The 21,606-nt window shown below is 41.1% G+C and overlaps 1 protein-coding gene across 12 annotated transcripts in view; it reads right to left on the minus strand.

Annotated features, from left to right (window-relative positions):
• The window catches only part of KIAA0825 (KIAA0825 ortholog), a 556,500-nt gene that overhangs the window by 457,171 nt on the left and 77,723 nt on the right, over nucleotides 1-21,606 (minus strand). For all 12 annotated transcript variants that reach the window (XR_012234833.1, XR_012234815.1, XM_073589638.1 and 9 more), the window contains one exon: nucleotides 2,689-2,865. Coding sequence is in view for 10 of the 12 variants with exons in the window: in XM_073589638.1 (XP_073445739.1) it covers nucleotides 2,689-2,865 (177 nt within the window). In the remaining 2 variants the exon portion in view is untranslated. The remainder of the gene's footprint in view (nucleotides 1-2,688; nucleotides 2,866-21,606) is intronic.

Here is a 21,606-nt window from a genome sequence, read left to right on the forward strand (position 1 = left end):
TTCCTTTGATCTCATGATTCTCATTTGGTGTGACATGCACTGTGAGGTCTTAAGGGTCTTTTACACACCGATTTTGTGACGCAGCAGCGATATCACTAGCGATATCGCTACATGTGATACTCACCTCCGACCGACTCCCCCGCTGGTTACCGGTAATTACGCGAGATCGGCCTGGTCCATTTCTCGTCGTCGGCTTCCTGCTGGCGCCGACGAGCGAGCCATGGATGCGTGCGGAAGAGGTCATCATCACTGCATCTGACAGGTGAGTATCGACCGCCAACCACTGCTGCGTCGCTAGTGAGATCTGCCTGTTTGGCAGCTCACTAGCGACCATTTAGCGATGCACCAGCGATCCTGACCGGGTCATATCGTGGTCGGGATCGGTGGTGCATCGCTAAATGTAACGGGGCCTTTATACAGACAGGTGTGTGCCTTTACAAATCAAGTCCTATCAGTTTAATTAAACACAGCTGGACTCCAATGAAGGAGTAGAACCATCTCAAGGAGGATCACAAGGAAATGGACAGCATGTGACTTAAATATGAGTGTCTAAGCTAAGGGTCTGAAAACTTATGACCATGTGATATTTCTGTTTTTCTTTTTTTAATAAATTTGCAAAAACTTCAAAATTTCAGTTTTTTTTTCAGTCAAGATGGGGTGCAGAGTGTACATTAATGAAAAAAATGAACCTTTTTAAATTTACCAAATCGCAGCAATGAAACAGAGTGAAAAATTTAAAGGAGTCTGAATACTTTACGCACTCACTGTATTTCCAGGTCAGTTGTATGGTAAAATAAATGCTATATATTTAAAAAAAAAACAAAAATAATTGCTGAATGGTGCTATTTTTTACTGTTTCCCCACACTTGGAATTTTTTACCCATTTTCCATTATATCGCATGATAAAAAAAATATGATATGATTCAAAAGTACAACTTGTCACCCCCAAAAAAGCCCCCATATGGTATGTGAACAGAAAATAAAAAAAGTTATGGCTCTTTGACTAAAGGGAGGAAAAAAAAGCGCAAAAACGAAAACTCACCCAGTCCTTAAACGGTTAAATGAGAAGTGTTATATTTTGGGGAAAAAATACTACATTATAGCATAAACATTTCATACCCATTGTGAAATATGGTAGTATCATGGTCTGGGCCAGTTTTGCTGCACTTTATGAGGTAATAACTCTGGAACACTTCAACGTATCCCAGTGATTCTGCTATTGTTTTTTCGAGACATATTGTCTTTCATGATATTGGCAAAATTTGTTCGATCTAACTTGCGTTTATTTCTGAAACTAGTGGAAATTTGTCGAAAATATTGAAAGTGTTGCAATTTTCAAACTTATAATATTTATGTCCTAAAAACAGAGAGTTATGGCACATAAAATAGTTAATAAATAACATTTTCCCCATGTCTACGTCTACTTTACAGCACAAGTTTTGAAACAATTTTTTTTGGTTAGGAATTTAAAGGGTTAAAAGTTAATCAGCAATTTCTAATTTTTCCAACAAAATTTAGGAGTCATTTAGCTTTTCCATAGCTTTTGTACTACCAGTAATGTGGAAACCCTCTATATTTCCGATAACAGACCTGAGTGGGGACTTGCTTTTTTCTGTGGATTGAGTTGAAGCTTTTATTGGGAACATTTTATGTAACATTTTGTATCACAATCATCCTGCGCTCTATGCTGAGCACTTAAATCTAGGTTTCCATTTAAATCTCAGAGTGACGCCATTCCGATGAAACCCTCAAGGGAGTCACTCACTATAATGAGGCAGCAGAGTTACTCTGGACTCCATCTGGCCTCTGTTCAGGAGTCCTTTTTAGAGGTGCACAAAACCATGGCCAACCGCTCACTTCAAAAGACCCATGATGTTCACAGTGCCAACATTTTCCTCATTATAGGGAATCTTCCGCTGGAAGTTCCATTTAAATTACATATTTCAGATATTTATGCGAAAATCCCGTTGTAAGTGCTCAGTGGAAATCGCAGGATCAATGTGAGCCGAAACTTACTGCGATCTTTGGGAGGCAGAATGGATAAATCAACAGCAGGTCAAGAATTTGTTTTATTTATTTATTACGCTGTCCTTCGTACTGTATAAGTGACTAAATAACTTTATTCTTCGGGTTGGTATGATTACAGAGATATCACATTTATATAGTTTTTTTTCTGTTTGCTTGCAAGGTGCTTTTTTTAAAAAAAACAACAAAAAACAAAAGAAGAAGAATAAAGTTAATGTTTTGGAATAGCCAAGTCCTATATAAATATCTTGGAAGGACAAAGAGTGAGCAGTTCATGGGAGAAAACCCACCAACATAACAGAGTTAAAGCTGTTTTGTAGGGAGGAACGACTCAACACTTACCGGTAAAGTCTAGATGCAGTTATTACTGCACAAGGAGGTCACATCAGATAATGAAAACAAAAGATCACATACTTTTGCCACTCTCAGACATGAAATTCGATAATTCTTCTCATGTCCAAAAATTGACAAAGTCTAATATTTTGACTAATTTCTTTAATTTATTTATTTTTTTTCTTTTTAAGCCAAATTTAGGCAGAAATAATCTTCCAAACACCTCTGTACTTATTAGCAGTAATACCCAATGTGAATATAATCCTGTACACGACCACAATTCATATACATTATGATAAATTTCATATGAATATAGGTGTAACATATTACCTTGTACCTTCCCTTTTATTTCAGGATAACAGGATAGAAACAGGGTTTCCGAAGTTGTCTTCTCCACTTTTTTTTCAAGCCACAAAAAAAGGTCAATAAAGGTTGACAGGTATTTCAGTTGACTCAGCTGTATGGGAGCATCAAGAGCTTTTTTCTGCGGATCCTCTGTATTCAGGGCTAAAAATAAAAAGTGTTATCGTTTAATAATATAGTAAAGGAACCTTTGTTTGGTGCCAATATTATGGGCATCTTGCTCTGTACGAGTGCACACAGTGATTAAGCCCAACACTGGACCTGTCAACCAACCTGTAGGAGCTGGAGTTTGCCTATGCAAGCCAGAGCACTTGCTGGGTTTGGGACTGCCGTCACTTGCCATTAGGGTCTATTTCTTATGGAATACCGTAAGTAAACACTAAGCCTATTTTATCATATTATTGATATATCCTGTGTGTGTAATAAACCAATAAAGTTTATAGTGTAATTGTAAGTAGACATTCTCATTCTTAAAAGGGGTCAGAGGAGGAAGGAACCCTAGTCTGACACTGGGGAAATACGGTGTAGGTAACATATAGGCTAAAACTGAATAAAGTTGGTAAAGTTTATTAATCATCTGTCACATTGAGAATAAAAAACAATTGTATTAGCTTCCTTAGACAATGGTGCAGGAAGTCTCATCATCCAGACAATAAAAATGCGCTACCAGAGGAGTCATGTATAGCAGCGGAATTTTTTTGATGGAAAACACTGGCATAATCAAAAGGCTTCTGCACGCCCTAAGGAATCCAATTTAAGATTAAATTCTCCGAGTACATTTGTAGACACTACTTCATCTTGAAGCAAATTCCAAAGTCTGATTACTTTTTTGGGAGAGGAAAAGCTTTCTTGTTAGAAAGTTGAACCTTTGCTTGACCCACAATACGTTAGATATCTTCCTTTTCTTAGATTTCACTTCTGCACTAACAAGACCTCATTTGTTTCCCTGTATTCACAATTTATTTTTATACACTAAAACCCATACTCTGTCTCCGGATTTTATTTTTTTTCTAAATGAAACCTGGTTATTCGGGTTAAAAACAATTCAGGGGTCATCTGTTCCTTGGACCTATACAATTATAATTTGTCCAGAACTGTGTTCGATATAATTTGCAGTGAGGATATGGCAACTAGTAATATCACACAATACATTTACACAGCATTGGTTTACTGGCATTACCCATAACAACTGTAACATACAAGAAAATGATTGCAAGACCACAGAGGGCAAAAACGAAAGCACGGTGATGGAATTGAATTCACCAGCTCCTCAACTAATACAGTTTTATGGCTATTGTTGGATTATCATCCAATAATGAGCAGTCGTTCTACAACCGCCAGAGGGCAAAATGCGTTCCTCCGCTCATTAGAACTATGCAATTTCGGTCAAAATAGTGATAGTCGTTTTATTACCAAGTAATGTGGTAGAAACGTCGCCAGTGTAATCTGTGTTTAGCTCAAGCGCAAAAAATTACAACCAAATTGCCTAAATGAAGAGAACATACAGAAAAGCCTCTTATAGGTTTACAGATCTGTGAAATTGGACAAAATCCTATGAAATGATGGAGGCAGCCGAGCAAATAGCTGCGATGAAATCTGCAGCCTTCAACTAATAATGAGAACCTCCACACCAATAATAAAAGACTACATGAGCTCTTACATGTTCCTGTAAATACAATAGCAGTTTTTACTTTTGAGCAGATCTTCATATGCATGAAGCTGAAGTTGCAAACATTGCTGGACTTTTTGGAATATGGAATGGTCTTCTGGCTACCCTGTCAAAGTCATAAATACAGAGATTTTTCTCTTGCGCTACAGAACAGGGCAATATTGCAGCCGGCATATATCTGAGCGCTAGCTTACTGTCCAGATTACACTCATCAAAAATATCAGTTTAGGTGGAAGCAATAAAACACAGTAGGGTACACCACATAAAGGCCATGTCATCTGCTGGTGTAGGTCCACTGTGTTTTATCAAGACCAAAGTCAGCGCGGCCATCTACCAGGAAATTTTTTTAGCACTTCATGCTTCTCTCTGCAGACAAGTTTTTTGGAGATGTAAATTTAATTCTCTAGCAAGACATGGCACCTGTCTACACTGCCAAAAGTACCAATTCCTGGTTTAAAAACAACAGTGTCACTGTGCTAGATTGGCCAGCAAACTCACCTGACCATAATACCATAGAGAATCTATAGGGTATTGTAAAGTGGAAGATGAGAGACACCAGACCCAACAATGATTGTAATGCAAATCAGACAATTTTTTTTTTTTTTTTTAACCAAACAGCACCATAATTCTGGTATATTTGGCGATGAATCTATCCCAAATTGTGTGGTATAAAATTACTACATTTTTTGCAGAAAAAAATTCACTTCACTTATTCACTTCAGTTGAGCTTAGCTGCAATACCAGACACAACCTTTGGATCAGAAGTGGTGCTGTTTTTGAAAAAAATAAACTGCACAATTCCTAAGTGAATATGGTTGTCTTCGTCGTGCAACAATATTTTCATTTTGGATCTCGTCAGTGATGTTTTTAGCTTCAGATTAGAACACTATCAATCAATTCAAAGGACAATGCCAATTAATTTGGAAACCACTTACCAGAAAAGTGATGATATAGAATTTCATAGAAAATAATGCTGTAGCATCATCCATTTCCAAGCACTTTAGTAAAGGCTAGTATTAAGTCGGCAAGCCAGTGAATTCAAATCATGTTAACCACTGTGCCATATCGCCTTTTCTTCCAATTAAGAGTCAAGAATGTGCGTTTCCATGGAGAACGCTCCATTTTTCCCCGACTTTAGAGATCAGTTTTGCATGTGCACTCAGCAAATAAGGTGTTAAGTATGTAATATGTTTGACCCCTTCAAAGCAGAAGTGGGCTGGAAAGCATTATCCCTGCACTCAAGTGGATAATGGCTTTCTAGTGGTTGTAGAACGCCACATGATACGCCGAGACGCCAGAAATCAAACTAGTTCTTTTGATACGTACAGGAATCTCCCACTCCACCATTGCTATTTCTAATGCTCGATATCTCATATACAGCTCGGCAGTATCTGAAAATACCATTGTACATGTAAATGTACTTGGGGGGGGGGAGAAGAGAAAGAAAAGAAAAAAAAAAAAAGAAAAAAGAAATAAAGGTTAATTAATCGAATAAAAACAACCATAAATGCCAAGTTGCGAACAATAAAATGTTGCGGGAAAAAATGTAAGTTCGGTCGGACTACAATTGAAAAGGAGGATGTTTAATAAAAGAAAAGCAATTTAACTGGCCTATTTTGAATTTCAAGACATTAAGGGGTACATTTTCCAAGCAGAGCATGGGGAGTTATGTGCGCAAATCCCATTAACATTAATGTGTTCCTTTGCTCTCGATGATATTAAGTTTTAAGTGATGCTATAACTATTATAACAATCCTCTGTGACAGCGCTCATCTGTACAGTGTATATCCCGAATATGCCTGGTTACACAAGATACTATCTCACGTCTAATGAAACGTTCGCGTCGAGAGGAGATAATAACTAACAGGCTCACACTGTTTCCAGCGCATTTCTTTGCCCCCCTCTTTTTTTTCTCATATGCCATATTTCACATAACCTGACTAAGCTTGGTCCAAATTTTGCCGACCCAAAAAAAAGAGAAAAAGAAAGAAAAGAAGCCACCTTAATATTTCAGTACACCAGCTGGATTTCGACAAACTAAATTATTACCGAAGGTGCCGGCAGTTTTCTATACACGGTGCTTAAGATAATTATAAAAAATCATCTTCATTACGGCACGCAAGCACATTTTTAACAGTTTCATTTGGACGGGCTACAAAATACATTGGAATTGCGTCGATATAATTACTCCGAGTCTTGGAAGCAATAAAATCTTCCCAACCAAATCCCTTTGACCCTGTTAATGTCTGCTCCTTGTTAATCTTAGGCAAACATTGTTTGTAGCGCGGGGTTTTTTATAGAATATGATAAAAAGAAAAGAATTCCCTTAGCGGTTGTTATTGATTCCGGCGTTTACCGGCTGAGCGTTAAGTGCCGCTTACAAAACAGAACAGATGCAGATGCTGACAGAAAGGTAAACAATTGTTGTGTGGCTCGCTGCCAGACATGGAGGCGATATATTAAACTCCAAGTGAAGCACATTTCCCCTATGGATTACACTTATTGCCACTTCATTTCCTATGTGCTCCGTCTCTCTAGTGCTCTGCCTAGTGCTAAGCTATTTCCAGTCCTTTTGCTGACCCCCGAGGCCCGGTGCTACCTCACACAGCCATTAGTGAAGGGAATTGCATGTGTCTGACACAGGCTGAAACCAATTATTAGATATTTTCTTCAGAATGATGCCCAACTCTGTTGGGAATGAGCAATCATGAAATAATTTACCTCCTGATTTAATTTTTTCCTGCACAAATTAGTTGTAGTGAGAGGCAGGGCCGGTACACAGCTGCTAGTGACACGGTGTATCTCTGTCTTATCAAGCGGAGACTTGATGCTAAGGGAATGAGAGGGGGGAAGTGGAGGATTGGCGAGGGGCTGAATAGGTTGGGGAATCCAGCTTTGAAAGAAAAGAAGTTTATCAGATATACTGATCACAAGTGCTCCTGGATGATTAGAAATGACAGGGACGTAAAGAGATATATGAGAGGGGGGAGTCAGGCCTTTCCGGGGTCTCGTGTTTTATACACCTTTCTGCTATCCAATTTACTTCTGCTGCTTTAAAAGCCCTGAGCGTCTCGAAAAAAGAACAGATGAGTATGACAAAAGCAGAGGGAAGAAATAATATTGTGGGGCTGATGACTTATTACTCCTTTATTATGGAATGCCAAGCTATTGTTATTGTGGATTCAGTATGGAAGGACTCCAGAAAGGCACAAACCACCTCGGTATCTTCACCAGACTTTCCCTTCAGAAGCTCTAGAGTTGGTGTGCACTACACTTTTGGGATTGAGAGCCAAATCGCCATAAAACTTTTGCGGTGTTCCAACAATTATAACATTTATTCCCCATTTACACACAGTATATCAGGACTTAATCTTAGCATCACAACGACTAGTATTGAATACTTTATTCAATACTACCAGTTTGATGTCTATATAGAATAGCATGTAGAATAGTAGTTAAAGGGAACCTGTCACGTGAAAAAAACGCTATTAACCTGAAGATATGGGGTTAATCAACAGGCTAACTGCGTTCTGAACCTGAGCGATGCCCACACTTAGAGCCCCACTGCTGGGAGGAAATTAACTTTATTCTACCCAGCAATGCTTGGCATTCAGTCATAGTAGTGGCATCGGCCTGAGTTCAGTAACCGCTCTGTGCATAGATTAACCAGTACATTTTCAGGTTAATAACTTTTTTTACATGATAGGTTCACTTTAATTTATTTTGGTGGTTTGGCTTGTTTAAAGGGATTGTTCAACATTAAACTACAAATCTGCAGTCACTGCATGTGAATGCAGACCTGTGAATCCTTACGTTACTGTGAGGAAATTCCATGTCAGTGCCAAAAGCAGGCAGTAACATGATGGCAAGTATGTGAAATACATATTCCCAGCCACATTCAGACTAGATGGGTGCGGACTCACTCTATGCAAGTGTATTGAGAGGCGGGAAACAGTCTAGTCGGAATGTGGCATGGAGTATTTATGCCACATACGTCCCGTCACAGAACCACCTGCTCCCGATGTCGGAGAATCCTCACAGAGCATATTGTCCGCGATGTGAGGATTCACAAGTCTGCAGACACATAGGCACAACTAAAAATACAAAAAACTGCCATTGGGTTTTTGTATTCTTTTGCTGATAAGAAGAGAATGGACAGCACCTCCAAAAATCATATATTGATCTAATGCCGCTAGGCAAAAATATATACAGTGGGGCAAAAAAGTATTTAGTCAGTCAGCAATAGTGCAAGTTCCACCACTTAAAAAGATGAGAGGCGTCTGTAATTTACATCATAGGTAGACCTCAACTATGGGAGACAAACTGAGAAAAAAAAATCCAGAAAATCACATTGTCTGTTTTTTTTTCATTTTATTTGCATATTATGGTGGAAAATAAGTATTTGGTCAGAAACAAAATTTCATCTCAATACTTTATGATATATCCTTTGTTGGCAATGACAGAGGCCAAACGTTTTCAAGGTTGCCACACACTGTTGTTGGTATGTTGGCCCATTCCTCCATGCAGATCTCCTCTAGAGCAGTGATGTTTTTGGCTTTTCGCTTGGCAACACGGACTTTCAACTCCCTCCAAAGGTTTTCTATAGGGTTGAGATCTGGAGACTGGCTAGGCCACTCCAGGACCTTGAAATGCTTCTTACGAAGCCACTCCTTCGTTGCCCTGGCGGTGTGCTTTGGATCATTGTCATGTTGAAAGACCCAGCCACGTTTCATCTTCAATGCCCTTGCTGATGGAAGGAGGTTTGCACTCAAAATCTCACGATACATGGCCCCATTCATTCTTTCATGTACCCGGATCAGTCGTCCTGGCCCCTTTGCAGAGAAACAGCCCCAAAGCATGATGTTTCCACCATCATGCTTTACAGTAGGTATGGTGTTTCATGGATGCAACTCAGTATTCTTTTTCCTCCAAACACGACAAGTTGTGTTTCTACCAAACAGTTCCAGTTTGGTTTCATCAGACCATAGGACATTCTCCCAAAACTCCTCTGGATCATCCAAATGCTCTCTAGCAAACTTCAGACGGGCCCGGACATGTACAGGCTTAAGCAGTGGGACACGTCTGGCACTGCAGGATCTGAGTCCATGGTGGCGTAGTGTGTTACTTATGGTAGGCCTTGTTACATTGGTCCCAGCTCTCTGCAGTTCATTCACTAGGTCCCCCCGTGTGGTTCTGGGATTTTTGCTCACCGTTCTTGTGATCATTCTGACCCCACGGGGTGGGATTTTGCGTGGAGCACCAGATCGAGGGAGATTATCAGTGGTCTTGTATGTCTTCCATTTTCTAATTATTGCTCCCACAGTTGATTTCTTCACTCCAAGCTGGTTGGCTATTGCAGATTCAGTCTTCCCAGCCTGGTGCAGTGCTACAATTTTGTTTCTGGTGTCCTTTGACAGCTCTTTGGTCTTCACCATAGTGGAGTTTGGAGTCAGACTGTTTGAGGGTGTGCACAGGTGTCTTTTTATACTGATAACAAGTTTAAACAGGTGCCATTACTACAGGTAATGAGTGGAGGAAAGAGGAGACTCTTAAAGAAGAAGTTACAGGTCTGTGAGAGCCAGAAATCTTGATTGCTTGTTTCTGACCAAATACTTATTTTCCACCATAATATGCAAATAAAATGAAAAAAAAACAGACAATGTGATTTTCTGGATTTTTTTTTCTCAGTTTGTCTCCCATAGTTGAGGTCTACCTATGATGTAAATTACAGACGCCTCTCATCTTTTTAAGTGGTGGAACTTGCACTATTGCTGACTGACTAAATACTTTTTTGCCCCACTGTATAACTGAACATGAGGTTCTTAATTTAACATTCTGATCAGACTGTATGAAGCCCACTGCCACGTTTACACAATTTACTGGCAATAACCAGGTAATGGGTAGGCATAGCTTCTATGTCCATATCGACACTATGACGTACATTTATTACTCTGCTACGCCAAGGGTTATTCCCAGAATTACAAGTTATTCCCTTATGAATTAACGAGAGGGGTCTGTTCACTGAAATCCTCAGAGATCCCAAGAACTGGACTCCAAAACTACGAGAACAGCACCCTGTCCGGAATCACTGAATAGAGAAGAAAAGCACAATCTCAACCTCCGCTCCATTCATTGCATATGGGACTGCTGGAAATGGTTGAGTACTGCTGAGGATAAGACAAAATCTGCAATTCTAGGAACACCCCTTGAAAGCAGTTTTTGACTATGAGCTAATTGATTATTGCATTAACGCCATTTCCTGTCTAGTTTTTATATATATATATATATATATTTATTTTTTATTTTTTATTTTTTTTTTGACTTGCCCCAAAATCTACTTTTTCTTTTCATCTTTTTGAAGCCTATTTTATGTATTTGTTTTCCTTATGTTCGCTACTATGTGCAAAGTTTTCATTTTCAAGATGTTTGCGGCCAATTCATCAATTTTGACTTCAGCGCTGGAATCATAAAACTCAACTGTTTATTGAATCAATATTAAAAGTTGAAAATAAAACAAACATAGGTCATATGGACCTATGGAGTAAGCACATCACGTCCTTCACACTCAAGGTGTTATGTGTCCCATCTGGCTTGTTATATTCTTGGTTTTAAAGCTGATCCAAGAAATTATTGAGTTTTATGATTCTGCTGCTGGATCCCACTACCTTTTTCCATACTGCTTGCTTATGGATGCTGACATGGAGGATCTGTGCATCGAATACCTTCTGAATCCATGGGTATTCTTTCATGGACGGTATTCTGATGATATTTTTCTTTTTAATTACGGTACAACATTTTTACACAAATGTTCTCCAGGCACCCACTAAAGTAATTTTTTGTACAAGTGAAATGTTTAGTGCAAATTTTGTGTCACTTTAGCAGAACATGCAACTCTTTGCTCTAAACTGGTGCAAAAAAAAAGACAAAAATAATTTTTTTTTTCTGCAAAATTAATGAACCACATGAGCCATATTGAAGAGTTTGTAGCAAAAACAAATGAAGGCAAATAATAAATCAAAACTATGTGTTTATTTTAATCACCCAACTTCTTCCTTTGTAAAGTGCCACCCCTTTGTTGGCACAAGTGTTATCGGTACGAATTCACTCTCTCTGACAGCTGGTTAGGTACACCTACCGGCACATAGGGTCTTGTTCAAATAGGAAGATTTATTAAAGTTCATAGTCTTCCAGCATAAAGAAAAACAAATAGCCTTTTCATCAGCATAAAGATCTGCAAATTAAAAACAAAATAGTGCATATCATAGAACGGGCTCACTTGGTCGAGTAACGGTCAGACTTTCACAGCAGAAAGAGGTATTTCTGCCTCTCAGTCACAGAACTGGACTAAAGGCCCCGTCTCACATAGCGAGATCGCTAATGTGTCACCAATTTTGTGACACAACAGCGATCTCGCCTGCAACCTCGCTACATGTGACATGTAGCAGCAACCAGCCCCCCTGCTGGATATTGGTGATCGTGCAGGAATGTCCTGGGCCAATTTTTCGCCATCGGCATCCCGCTGGCCAGTATGCATCGCTGTGTTTGATCGCTGGATCGTTGCTGCGTCACTGAAGAGATCTGCCTGTTTGACATCTCACCAGCGACATAGTAGTGACGCACCAGCCATCCTTACCAGGTCGCATCGTTGTCGGGATCGCTGGTGCGTAGCCAAGTGTGACGGTACCCTAAGGTAGCTGAGCAGACTTAAATAGGCTGTTGAAAACTTGGAAGTGGAGATATGGGAACGACCAGTCCCACCCAGCCCTCTTGGTCATTCCTAAAACCCAGACACAAAATCCGAGCTCATTAAAAAAAAATCCTCAGCACTATCTGTGGTGGAGACTGCTTTTCTGGGCTTCACATCACCGAGGCTAGCCACCTTGGTGACACAGATCTCCAGTCCAGGATCTGTCCAGCTTGCTACCTTACATATCACAGATTGAACAATGGCTGTTGGAGAAAAAGTATTTGACCAAATGAGTCCTTCAACCACGTCCATAGAAGAAAACTGCATATGTGTGCACAGTGTTCTTTAGGACAAGTTTGGTGATAAGTTAGGGGTGGATCACACATCCGTTTTTGACGTCCGTCAAAATCCGCCGTTTTGGAAAAAAAATGGATCTGCCTTTATTTTTGGCGGATCCGCTTTTTTTTCTCATAGACTTGCATTAGTTGCTAAAGCGGATCCATCCAAAAAACGGATCCGGTAGCATCCGTTTGCTGCAAAACGGAAACGGATCTGTTTTTTCACACTTTGGCGGACGCCAAAAAACTGATGTGTGAAACAGGCTATAAGTGTATCTGCGTCACATATCAGGGCGAAGACACAGTGTAGTCAGTAGGACTTATTAAGTTAACAAGGACATAATAAAAGAAAGAAATCGGCACTGATTTTCTATGGCATTTTCTAGAGCAGAGGTTATGTGCCCCATCAGAAAATTACTTACTGGGCAGTGCTCAAATACACAAATGGCACCACCGCACCATAAACACCACACGCAATACACATTCTGTAGGTAGAAGCACATTTACAGAACAAAGGGAGGCATAAACGCTAAGAGATTACTAAAGTCATCATACCACAATATGAAAACAACGGTTCTGCAATCCTTGGAGAGCAGTAGGGTAGAATAAGGTAGACCGAAGACAAGAAAAAAAGTGCTACATAGGGCAACTACATCAAAAGAAAATAAAAGCAATAGAAAATGAAAAGAAGCCAAATAAAAATGGATGTTGAAACGCAACTGATTTTTCCAAAATCCCTAGGCATTGGTTGCCAGTCTAGGCCTGGATAATCTAACTGAAGAATAAGAGGGCAAAACCATAAGGATTGGAAAAGCCCCCAAAAAGGGGATAAAAAAAAAATGAAAAAAGCGTTATGTATAAGGGTATGTTTCCACGTGGTGTATTTGCTGCGGATTGGACACTGCGTACAGCCGCAGCATCCAGATGTTTCAGCATAGTGGAGGGGATTTTATGAAATCCCATCTCCACTCTGCGTACAAAGACGCAGGTGGCAGACCTGCGTAACCGGACATGCAGCGCGTCTTTATAGACAGCAGCATGTCTATTTATCTTGCGGAGACGCTCAGTCTCCGCAAGATAAATAGCACCGTTCTATGTATAGGATGTGGTGATTCCGCATGTGTTCAATGAACACATGCGGAATCACCGTGCGTACAAAAGGGGGAAGCGCTTTGGGCGTGGCGGATATCCGGTGTGTTCAAAGCGCTGCCAATCCGGAAGGTGGAGACATACCCTAAGACCTTGCTGTGCACATTGGCTTCACGTATTGAGTAAACATGGCCATGACTGGGAAATGGTAACAAAAACATACAAAAAACATATATAAAAATACTCGTGAATCGAAATAAAAAACAAGTGGCTAACAATACTTTCAGAGTGCACATACACATGCAGGATTTTGCTTATGTGTTTCACAGGTTCTTGAAAACAAGGTAAAGAGAATAAATGGAGAAACAGAATAATAGGACAGATAGTACAAACTATATTTTTATTAAATTCCAGCTTTTATTTCAAAATCTGGACAAAAACTGATGAAATCCTCCATGTACTCAGGGTGACCAGAAAATTCCACACTTGGCTTCTTCTCAATGGGAGCTGTATAACTCTCCTTCCCTGAGGTGACTGCAGGAAATGGGAACATCTACTGTCTGGTTTCCTCACAGATTACAATGGATCAATGGAAAGTCTAAGGCTATGCGCACACGGTGTGTTTTTGATGCGTTTTTTTCCTTGTGGAATTGGCCCAAAAATTCTAGGGAATCCTTATGCCAGCAAAGTCAATGAGAATCCTGAAGTGCTGTGCACATGATCAGTATTTTTCCTTTCAGGATTTGCTGTGCGCTTAAAGCTGCAGCATGTCAATTCTTTGTGCATTTTTGCCTGCGTTTTTAGACCCATTGAATGCACAGAATAAAACGCATAAAAAAAGCAGCATTTTTGCTGCCAAGAGATGCAGAAACCTTGCAGAAATTTTATTACTAAAGTAGTACTCTTTTGATAGCTGTTGGCTGAGCCCTCGTTCAGTCCAACAACACAACTATTCCTTCCAATCCCTCCATACACATGCACAATGGATTTAGTTAGGCATACATGTGTTCTGATTGAGTAGAAGAATGTAAGACTTTGGATCTAGATCAGGCCTAAAACCCAATCCAAGTGCACATTTTTACATTTCTCAGCATACCATTTTAAAATTGGAAATAAAAAAAATATTAAATACAAAATAAAATATAATTATAAATACTGTGGTAGATTGGCTTACTCGGCTGCACACAGAGGTAGACACCGGAAAACTTTAAGGCTCTTACTGGTTTATTAGGAGTGCTGCATAAGCCAGTGCAGAGTCAGCAAAAATAAACAAGGCCTTTCTGGCCTAAGAAAAAACAAAACAAAACATACAGCACAGTCCGTGTTGTTACACAATGGTTCAGCCTTCCATGTTAGGACACCTAGTACTGGAGTTCCAATCTCCAGGCCTTCTGAACAATGAATGCCTCAGAAGGCCGACTAATTCTCAGACCACACCCTGGGGTAGAGATAAGGTGGACAACCTCACACTGGCTCTATGGTTGTCCACAAAAACCCAGCTCTTAAAATGGCTGATCAACCCCTCTCAACACATAGTGTGCTGGAGCAAATGTCTAGATTTCAAAATCACTTAAGCCAAGAGTCTCAATGAAACGGATCTCTGCTGTGAACTCATTTTCTGGTTTACCTCTGGCTTCTGGTGAGGGTGGTGAAGCTGGCTGTGTTGACAGAGAAGTCGTGAGTTCTCCATCCAGGCTCCCTCTAGTGGTGACAGTAGGTAATGAAGCTGATCAAAATGGCAGAGACCTGCCACCTGAGGAGGAGGACTGTGAGTGGACATCAGGAGTCTCTGACTGGATTTAAGACAGCCGACTCCCTAATTTTGTGCTGGTGATTTTTCCTGCCCTGAGGTTCTGGTTTCCAGTTCTGTTCCTGCCTTCTCAAGCTAAGTGTGCTCTGCTATTTTTTCACATGAGATTTGGTCTGGTTTACTCAGTTTTTGTGGTCAGCCAGCCCCTGCTGGGGCTGTGCTGAACTTCCATTCTTATGTCTCTGTTTATGCTAGTTTGCTTTTTGTCCCTGATCAGATTGGTCTCTTTTTGCTCTGTCTTCAGAATATACCAGAGTGCTGATATAGGGAATTGAAGTCTAGCGACTTCAGGGTTTTTGTTATCAGAAAGTGATGGACATTTTATGGCAGGGTTTTGTGCATGATTGCAGACAGCATCTTTCCTTTCCTGTCCTTTCTAGTTAGTGTGGGCCCCATCGTTTGCGCAGCCTATTTTTCTATCTGTGTTTGTGTTTTCATCTTTTCTCACCGACAATACATGTTTGGGGGCTGTCTATTGCTTTGGGGTCTGCTCTGGGGCAGTTTAGATTTCTCCTTTTCTTGCTTTAGGCTTATTTAGTTCTCCGGCTGTGACGAGGCGTCTAGGATCATCGTAAGTACGCTCCACAGCTACTGCTAGTTGTGTAGACAGGATCAGGGGTCTGCAATCCGCTTAGTTACCAACCTCTCTGGTTTTCTGTGGCTTAGCTTGTTTTTCCTCCTCAGTGACTCACTCATAACAGATCTCCCCTCCGGCAACTTGCCACTGACTTTGTCACAATACATAATAGTTAATGATATTCTAATAATTCAAACAATTAAATGAGTAAAGCAGGTCACTGAGAAGCAACTCACATGAAGGCCTCATTTAGATATCCGTTTTCCACATACACGTTCTATTCGTAATTTTCACAGATAGAAGTTGATCTATAAAAGTCTTTTGGGGCTGTTCACATATCTGATTTTTTTTGTTGGACCCATTGGTCTGAGCAAAATTGCAGAGACATATCGGATATTGACCTGAGTGTTAGTGAAAGAAAAATAATCCATCCAAGAACTGTCCATTTTGTACGAACAACTAGGAAAAAACTTTTTTTTCTCTCATTCAAGAAAAGTTGATGTTACTTGGACCAAACACACTATTGACACAACTCAGTCGGTTTTCTTGGCGGTTAAGAAAAAACGGACGTCTGAATGAGGACTAAATGGAAATTTGCCAGCACAAAATGATTGCTTGAACCAAGCACATTTGTTCAGTGCTTGGCTTGAATAGTAATTTTGTGCTGACAGACTCCATTTAAAGACCCAATTATAATATTCCCCCACGTTGAATAAAACCACCTTATGCTCACCTCTGATGCTAGCCCAATTCCAGCAATGTCGGCAATGAGATTCCCGAAGCTAGTGTGCCGTTATGTCATGAAGGCCCTGCAGCCAATCAGCGACCATTTATGGGCCGCTTCATTTTCACTTCCTTCAGACAAAAAAGACATTTGGAAGTGGGAGCTGCCGGTACTTCATCCAGATGTCAGATCACTAGTAAATTTAGGACAGTGTAAGGGACTGTTAGGGGATATTATAGTGCTCTATATTATAGAGGCACTGTGGCAGGACTTGCTATTTTGGAATGTAAATGGACCTTTATCTTTTTTTGGAACACTTGATTTCTGTTGAGAGCACTGTCATGCAAGTCGTTGTATCTAGAACTCTTAGGGTATGTTCACACGTGGCGTTTTATTTATACTTTTTTTTAATGAAAATTTTCAGCTGCGTTTTACAGTACTAGCAAAATTTATGAGCTCATGCACACACCTTGGTTTTTTTTTTTTGTTCTCAGTATTTTGAGCTTTGCTTGGTTTTTGTAGAACAGGGCATGACACTTCTCTCAATGTTTTCCACCCATTGAAATTAATGGGTGGTGAAAAAACCTGAAAAAATGCATGTATCAGGTTTTTCTGTGTTTTTTTTTTTGTGCCAAAATATGATGAAGTAGAATGAGACTTTTATTTAGTCACTAAAACAAATGTAGCATGACAAATTCACAGCAAAAACGCAAGAAAAACCAAGTAAAACCTGCTTTTTTGGCAGCTTCTTTACTGACAGGAGAGCGAGCAGGGTTTTTTTTGCAGAAAAAAAAGCATCAAAAACACCACATGTGAAGATAGCCTTATGGGTAGAGCAGTTAGTGGCAAAATTTACATAAATTTTAACATCATAGACACAATGTTATAGCACTCTTTCTGCAGCAGCTGGCAGTATATCTTGCACAGGACAAAGCTCAGCTTCCGCAAAACATCTTTTTTCTTCTCCAAAAGAAATGGAAGGTCCACTTTGAATTTTGTAGAACTATTTCATAGCAGCTGCAGAAGCTCACCAGGCATGCTTCAGTTACTAACTCTTCATATTAAACAATTCCAGATATGTTGTTCTTCTTTCCACTTTAGAAAGAAGTTCTTCAGCAGCTAAATGTGTAGGTACCATTAAATTATTGCGTTCTATGCGTTAATGGCCCTGGAATCTCTCAGCAATATCTCACAGAACTCACAGAATTTATAATTTAATTATCCCTTATATACACACCAGTAATCTAATAGCACCCCTCGTAATTTCATTACGGACATTCTTTTGTGTAATAATTGCATTTTTTAATATAATTAATGAATGCTGTCAGCCTCGCACACAGATGTTTCTTGTTCAACCAAAGCTCGGCACAAATGCAAACATTTCTTGGCCCTTTCAAATTTCTCTTCTATATTTATGTTGAATTCAAATATTCATTATCTATAGTGTTTCTAATTATTTGTACAATTTAGGCTGGTTTCACATTCGCGTATTTTCCATGCAGCGCATGGCGCCGCTAAGCCCTGCCCCCTGCCGGCTCCCTGCCCGCCCCATCCGGTCATCGCCGCCTACTATCGCACACGGCCGCAAGGTATCTGCGCACCCTATCTTTAGCATAGGGTGCGCAGACCGTGCGCTGGCCATGCGCTAGTAGGATTTTAGCGTGCGCTGCGCACTTTTGAAGGTGCGCCGAACGCACCATGTTGCATTTTGGCACGCTTGACGCACGCTAAAATCCTACTAGCGCACGGCCAGCGCACGGTCTGCGCACCCTATGCTAAAGATAGGGTGCGCAGATCGCATGCGGCCGTGTGCGATAGTGGGCGGCGATGACCGGATGGGGCGGGCAGGGGGCAGGGCTTAGCGGCGCCGTGCGCTGCATGGAAAATACGCGAATGTGAAACCAGCCTAAATGGAGCATTCCCTGGATCACAATGTATCACTTTTCTATAGGAATGGATCCACAAGGTACAGTTAGGTCCATATATATTTGGACATAGACAACATTTTTCTAATTTTGGTTCTAGACATTACCACAATTAATTTTAAACAAAACAATTCATGCAGTTGCAGATGCAGTTGAAGTTCAGACTTTCAGCTTTCATTTGAGGGTATCCACATTAAAATTGGATGAAGGGTTTAGGAGTTTCAGCTCCTTAACATGCGCCACCCTGTTTTTAAAGGGACCAAAAGTAATTGGACAGATTAAATAACTGTAAATAAAATGTTCATTTCTAGTACTTGGTTGAAAACCCTTTGTTGGCAATGACTGCCTGAAGTCTTGAACTCATGGACATCACCAGACGCTGTGTTTCCTCTTTTTTGATGCTCTGCCAGGCCTTCACTGTGTTGGTTTTCTGTTGCTGTTTGTTTGTGGGCCTTTCTGTCTGAAGTTTAGTCTTTAATAAGGGAATGGCATGCTCAATTGGGTTGAGATCAGGTGACTGACTTGGCCATTCAAGAATATTCCACTTTTTTGCTTTAATAAACTCCTGGGTTGCTTTGGCTTTATGTTTTGGGTCATTGTCCATCTGTAGTATGAAATGACGACCAATCAGTTTGGCTGCATTTGGCTGGATCTGAGCACACAGTATGGCTCTGAATACCTCAGAATTCATTCGGCTGCTTCTGTCCTGTGTCACATCATCAATAAACACTAGTGACCCAGTGCCACTGGCAGCCATGCATGCCCAAGCCATCAAACTGCCTCCGCCATGTTTTACAGATGATGTGATATACTTTGGATCATGAGCTGTACCACGCCTTCGTCATACTTTTCTCTTTCCATCATTATGGTAGAGGTTGATCTTGGTTTCATCTGTCCAAAGAATGTTCTTCCAGAACTGTGCTGGCTTTTTTAGATGTTTTTTTAGCAAAGTCCAGTCTAGCCTTTTTATTCTTGATGCTTATGAGTGGCTTGCACCGTGCAGTGAACCCTCTGTATTTACTTTCATGCAGTCTTCTCTTATGGTAGATTTGGATATTGATACGCCTACCTCCTGGAGAGTGTTGTTCACTTGGTTGGCTGTTGTGAAGGGGTTTCGCTTCACCATGGAGATTATTCTGCGATCATCCACCACTGTTGTCTTCCGGGGGAGCCCAGGGCTTTTTGCATTGATGAGTTCACCAGTGCTTTCTTTCTTTCTTTCTTTCTCAGGATGTACCAAACTGTAGATTTTGCCACTCCTAATGTTGTAGCAATTTCTCGGATGGGTTTTTTCTGTTTTTGCAGCTTAAGGATGGCTTGTTTTACCTGCATTGAGAGCTCCTTTGACAGCATGTTTCCTTCACAGCAAAACCTTCCAAATGCAAGCACCACCCCTCAAATCAACTCCAGGCCTTTTATCTGCTTAATTGAGAATGACATAATGAAGGGATTGCCCACACCTGTGCATGAAATAGCCTTGGAGTCAATTGTCCAATTACTTTTGGTCCCTTTAAAAACAGGGTGACACATGTTAAGGAGCTGAAACTCCTAAACCCTTCATCGAATTTTAATGTGGATACCCTCAAATGAAAGCTAAAAGTCTGAACTTCAACTGCATCTGAATTGTTTTGCTTAAAATTCATTGTGGTAATGTCTAGAACCAAAATTAGAAAAATGTTGTCTCTGTCCAAATATATATGGACCTAACTGTATGTAGTAAGTGTCTGATCACTGGAGGTCCGACTGCCGGGATCCCCACCAAATAGAAGGCCAGTGTTCCCATGTCCCCTATTTGAGTGAAGCGATGGCCAACAATCCACACTAGAGATAAGCGGATTAATTCGTGGTGGATAAATGTGAGTCCTGTAAATCTCTTAGGCTACGTCCACAAGGTCAGTAACTCGCAGTGCTTTGGATGCAGCACATGTCTGCTCCGTCCAAAGCGTTGCCGGCTTTTGAACACAGGTGATTATGCATGTGTTAATTGACCACGTCCAATACATTGGACTGGTGATATTTATCTTTTGGAGACTCGCGTCTCCACAAGATAAATAGACATGCTGCGGTCTGGAAAGATGCGCCGCCACATGTGCGTCTCCGCAGGTGAGCCGCGGGCGTCAGTGCATGCATAGTGGACATGGAATTTCTTGAAATCCCATCCACTACGCTATAACATCTGGCCACTGCGGATTGGACGCTGCGGATGTATGCAGCATTCAACCTACAGCATTTACTGACCGTGGGAACATACCCTTACCTTCCAGCATCCTCACTGTGGCATTTGATTTGTCAGGGCTGGCACAACACCATTGACATGACACTCAGATGACGTCACGCCAGCCGGCTAATCAAAAGCCGCAACAGGGTCCCTGAAAGGTGAGAGATTCCCGGGATGCCAGTCTAGATCAGTCGTACCTGCTGGCTAGACCAGAGCCCAGCAAATTTCTTACCTTCTTGCAAATTGATCCACTCATCTTCAATGCACACTGATGCTTTATTCAATGGTAAGTGCAACCCCGTGGACAGGTGATATGAAAGGTAGTTCTTAGGGCCCCGTCACACATAGCGACTCACCAGCGATCGCGACAACGATATCAACTTGTCAGGATCGCTGGTGTGTCGCTACATGATCGCTGGTGAGCTGTCAAACAGGCAGCTTCACCAGCGATCAGCACCAGCGACGTCGAGCGGGCGCGTCGCTGTGTACGTTAGTTACCAGCGCGCTGATGCAGGGAGCTGGTAACTAAGGTACACATCGGGTTTCTAAGTGGTGCGCGTCACTTAGAAACCCGATGTGTACCTTGGTTACCAGCTCCCTGCATCAGCGCGCTGGTAACTAACGTACACATCGGGTTTCTAAGCACCGCGCGCTGCTTAGAAACCCGACGTTTACCTTGGTTACCAGTGCGCTGGTTGTTGCTCTCCCGCCTGTCACACGCAGCGAAGCGTGCTGGCCAGCGGGAGACCAAGGACCCAAAAAAAGTCCTGACCTTTCAGGAACGATCAGCGAGTACTGGCAGGGGGGCCGGTCGCTGATAGCTGTCACACACAGCGATCTCGCTGGTG

Source organism: Dendrobates tinctorius, unplaced genomic scaffold, assembly GCF_039654945.1.
Source record: "Dendrobates tinctorius isolate UK_male_01 unplaced genomic scaffold, ASM3965494v1 ptg000003l, whole genome shotgun sequence".
Lineage (NCBI taxonomy): Eukaryota > Metazoa > Chordata > Amphibia > Anura > Dendrobatidae > Dendrobates > Dendrobates tinctorius.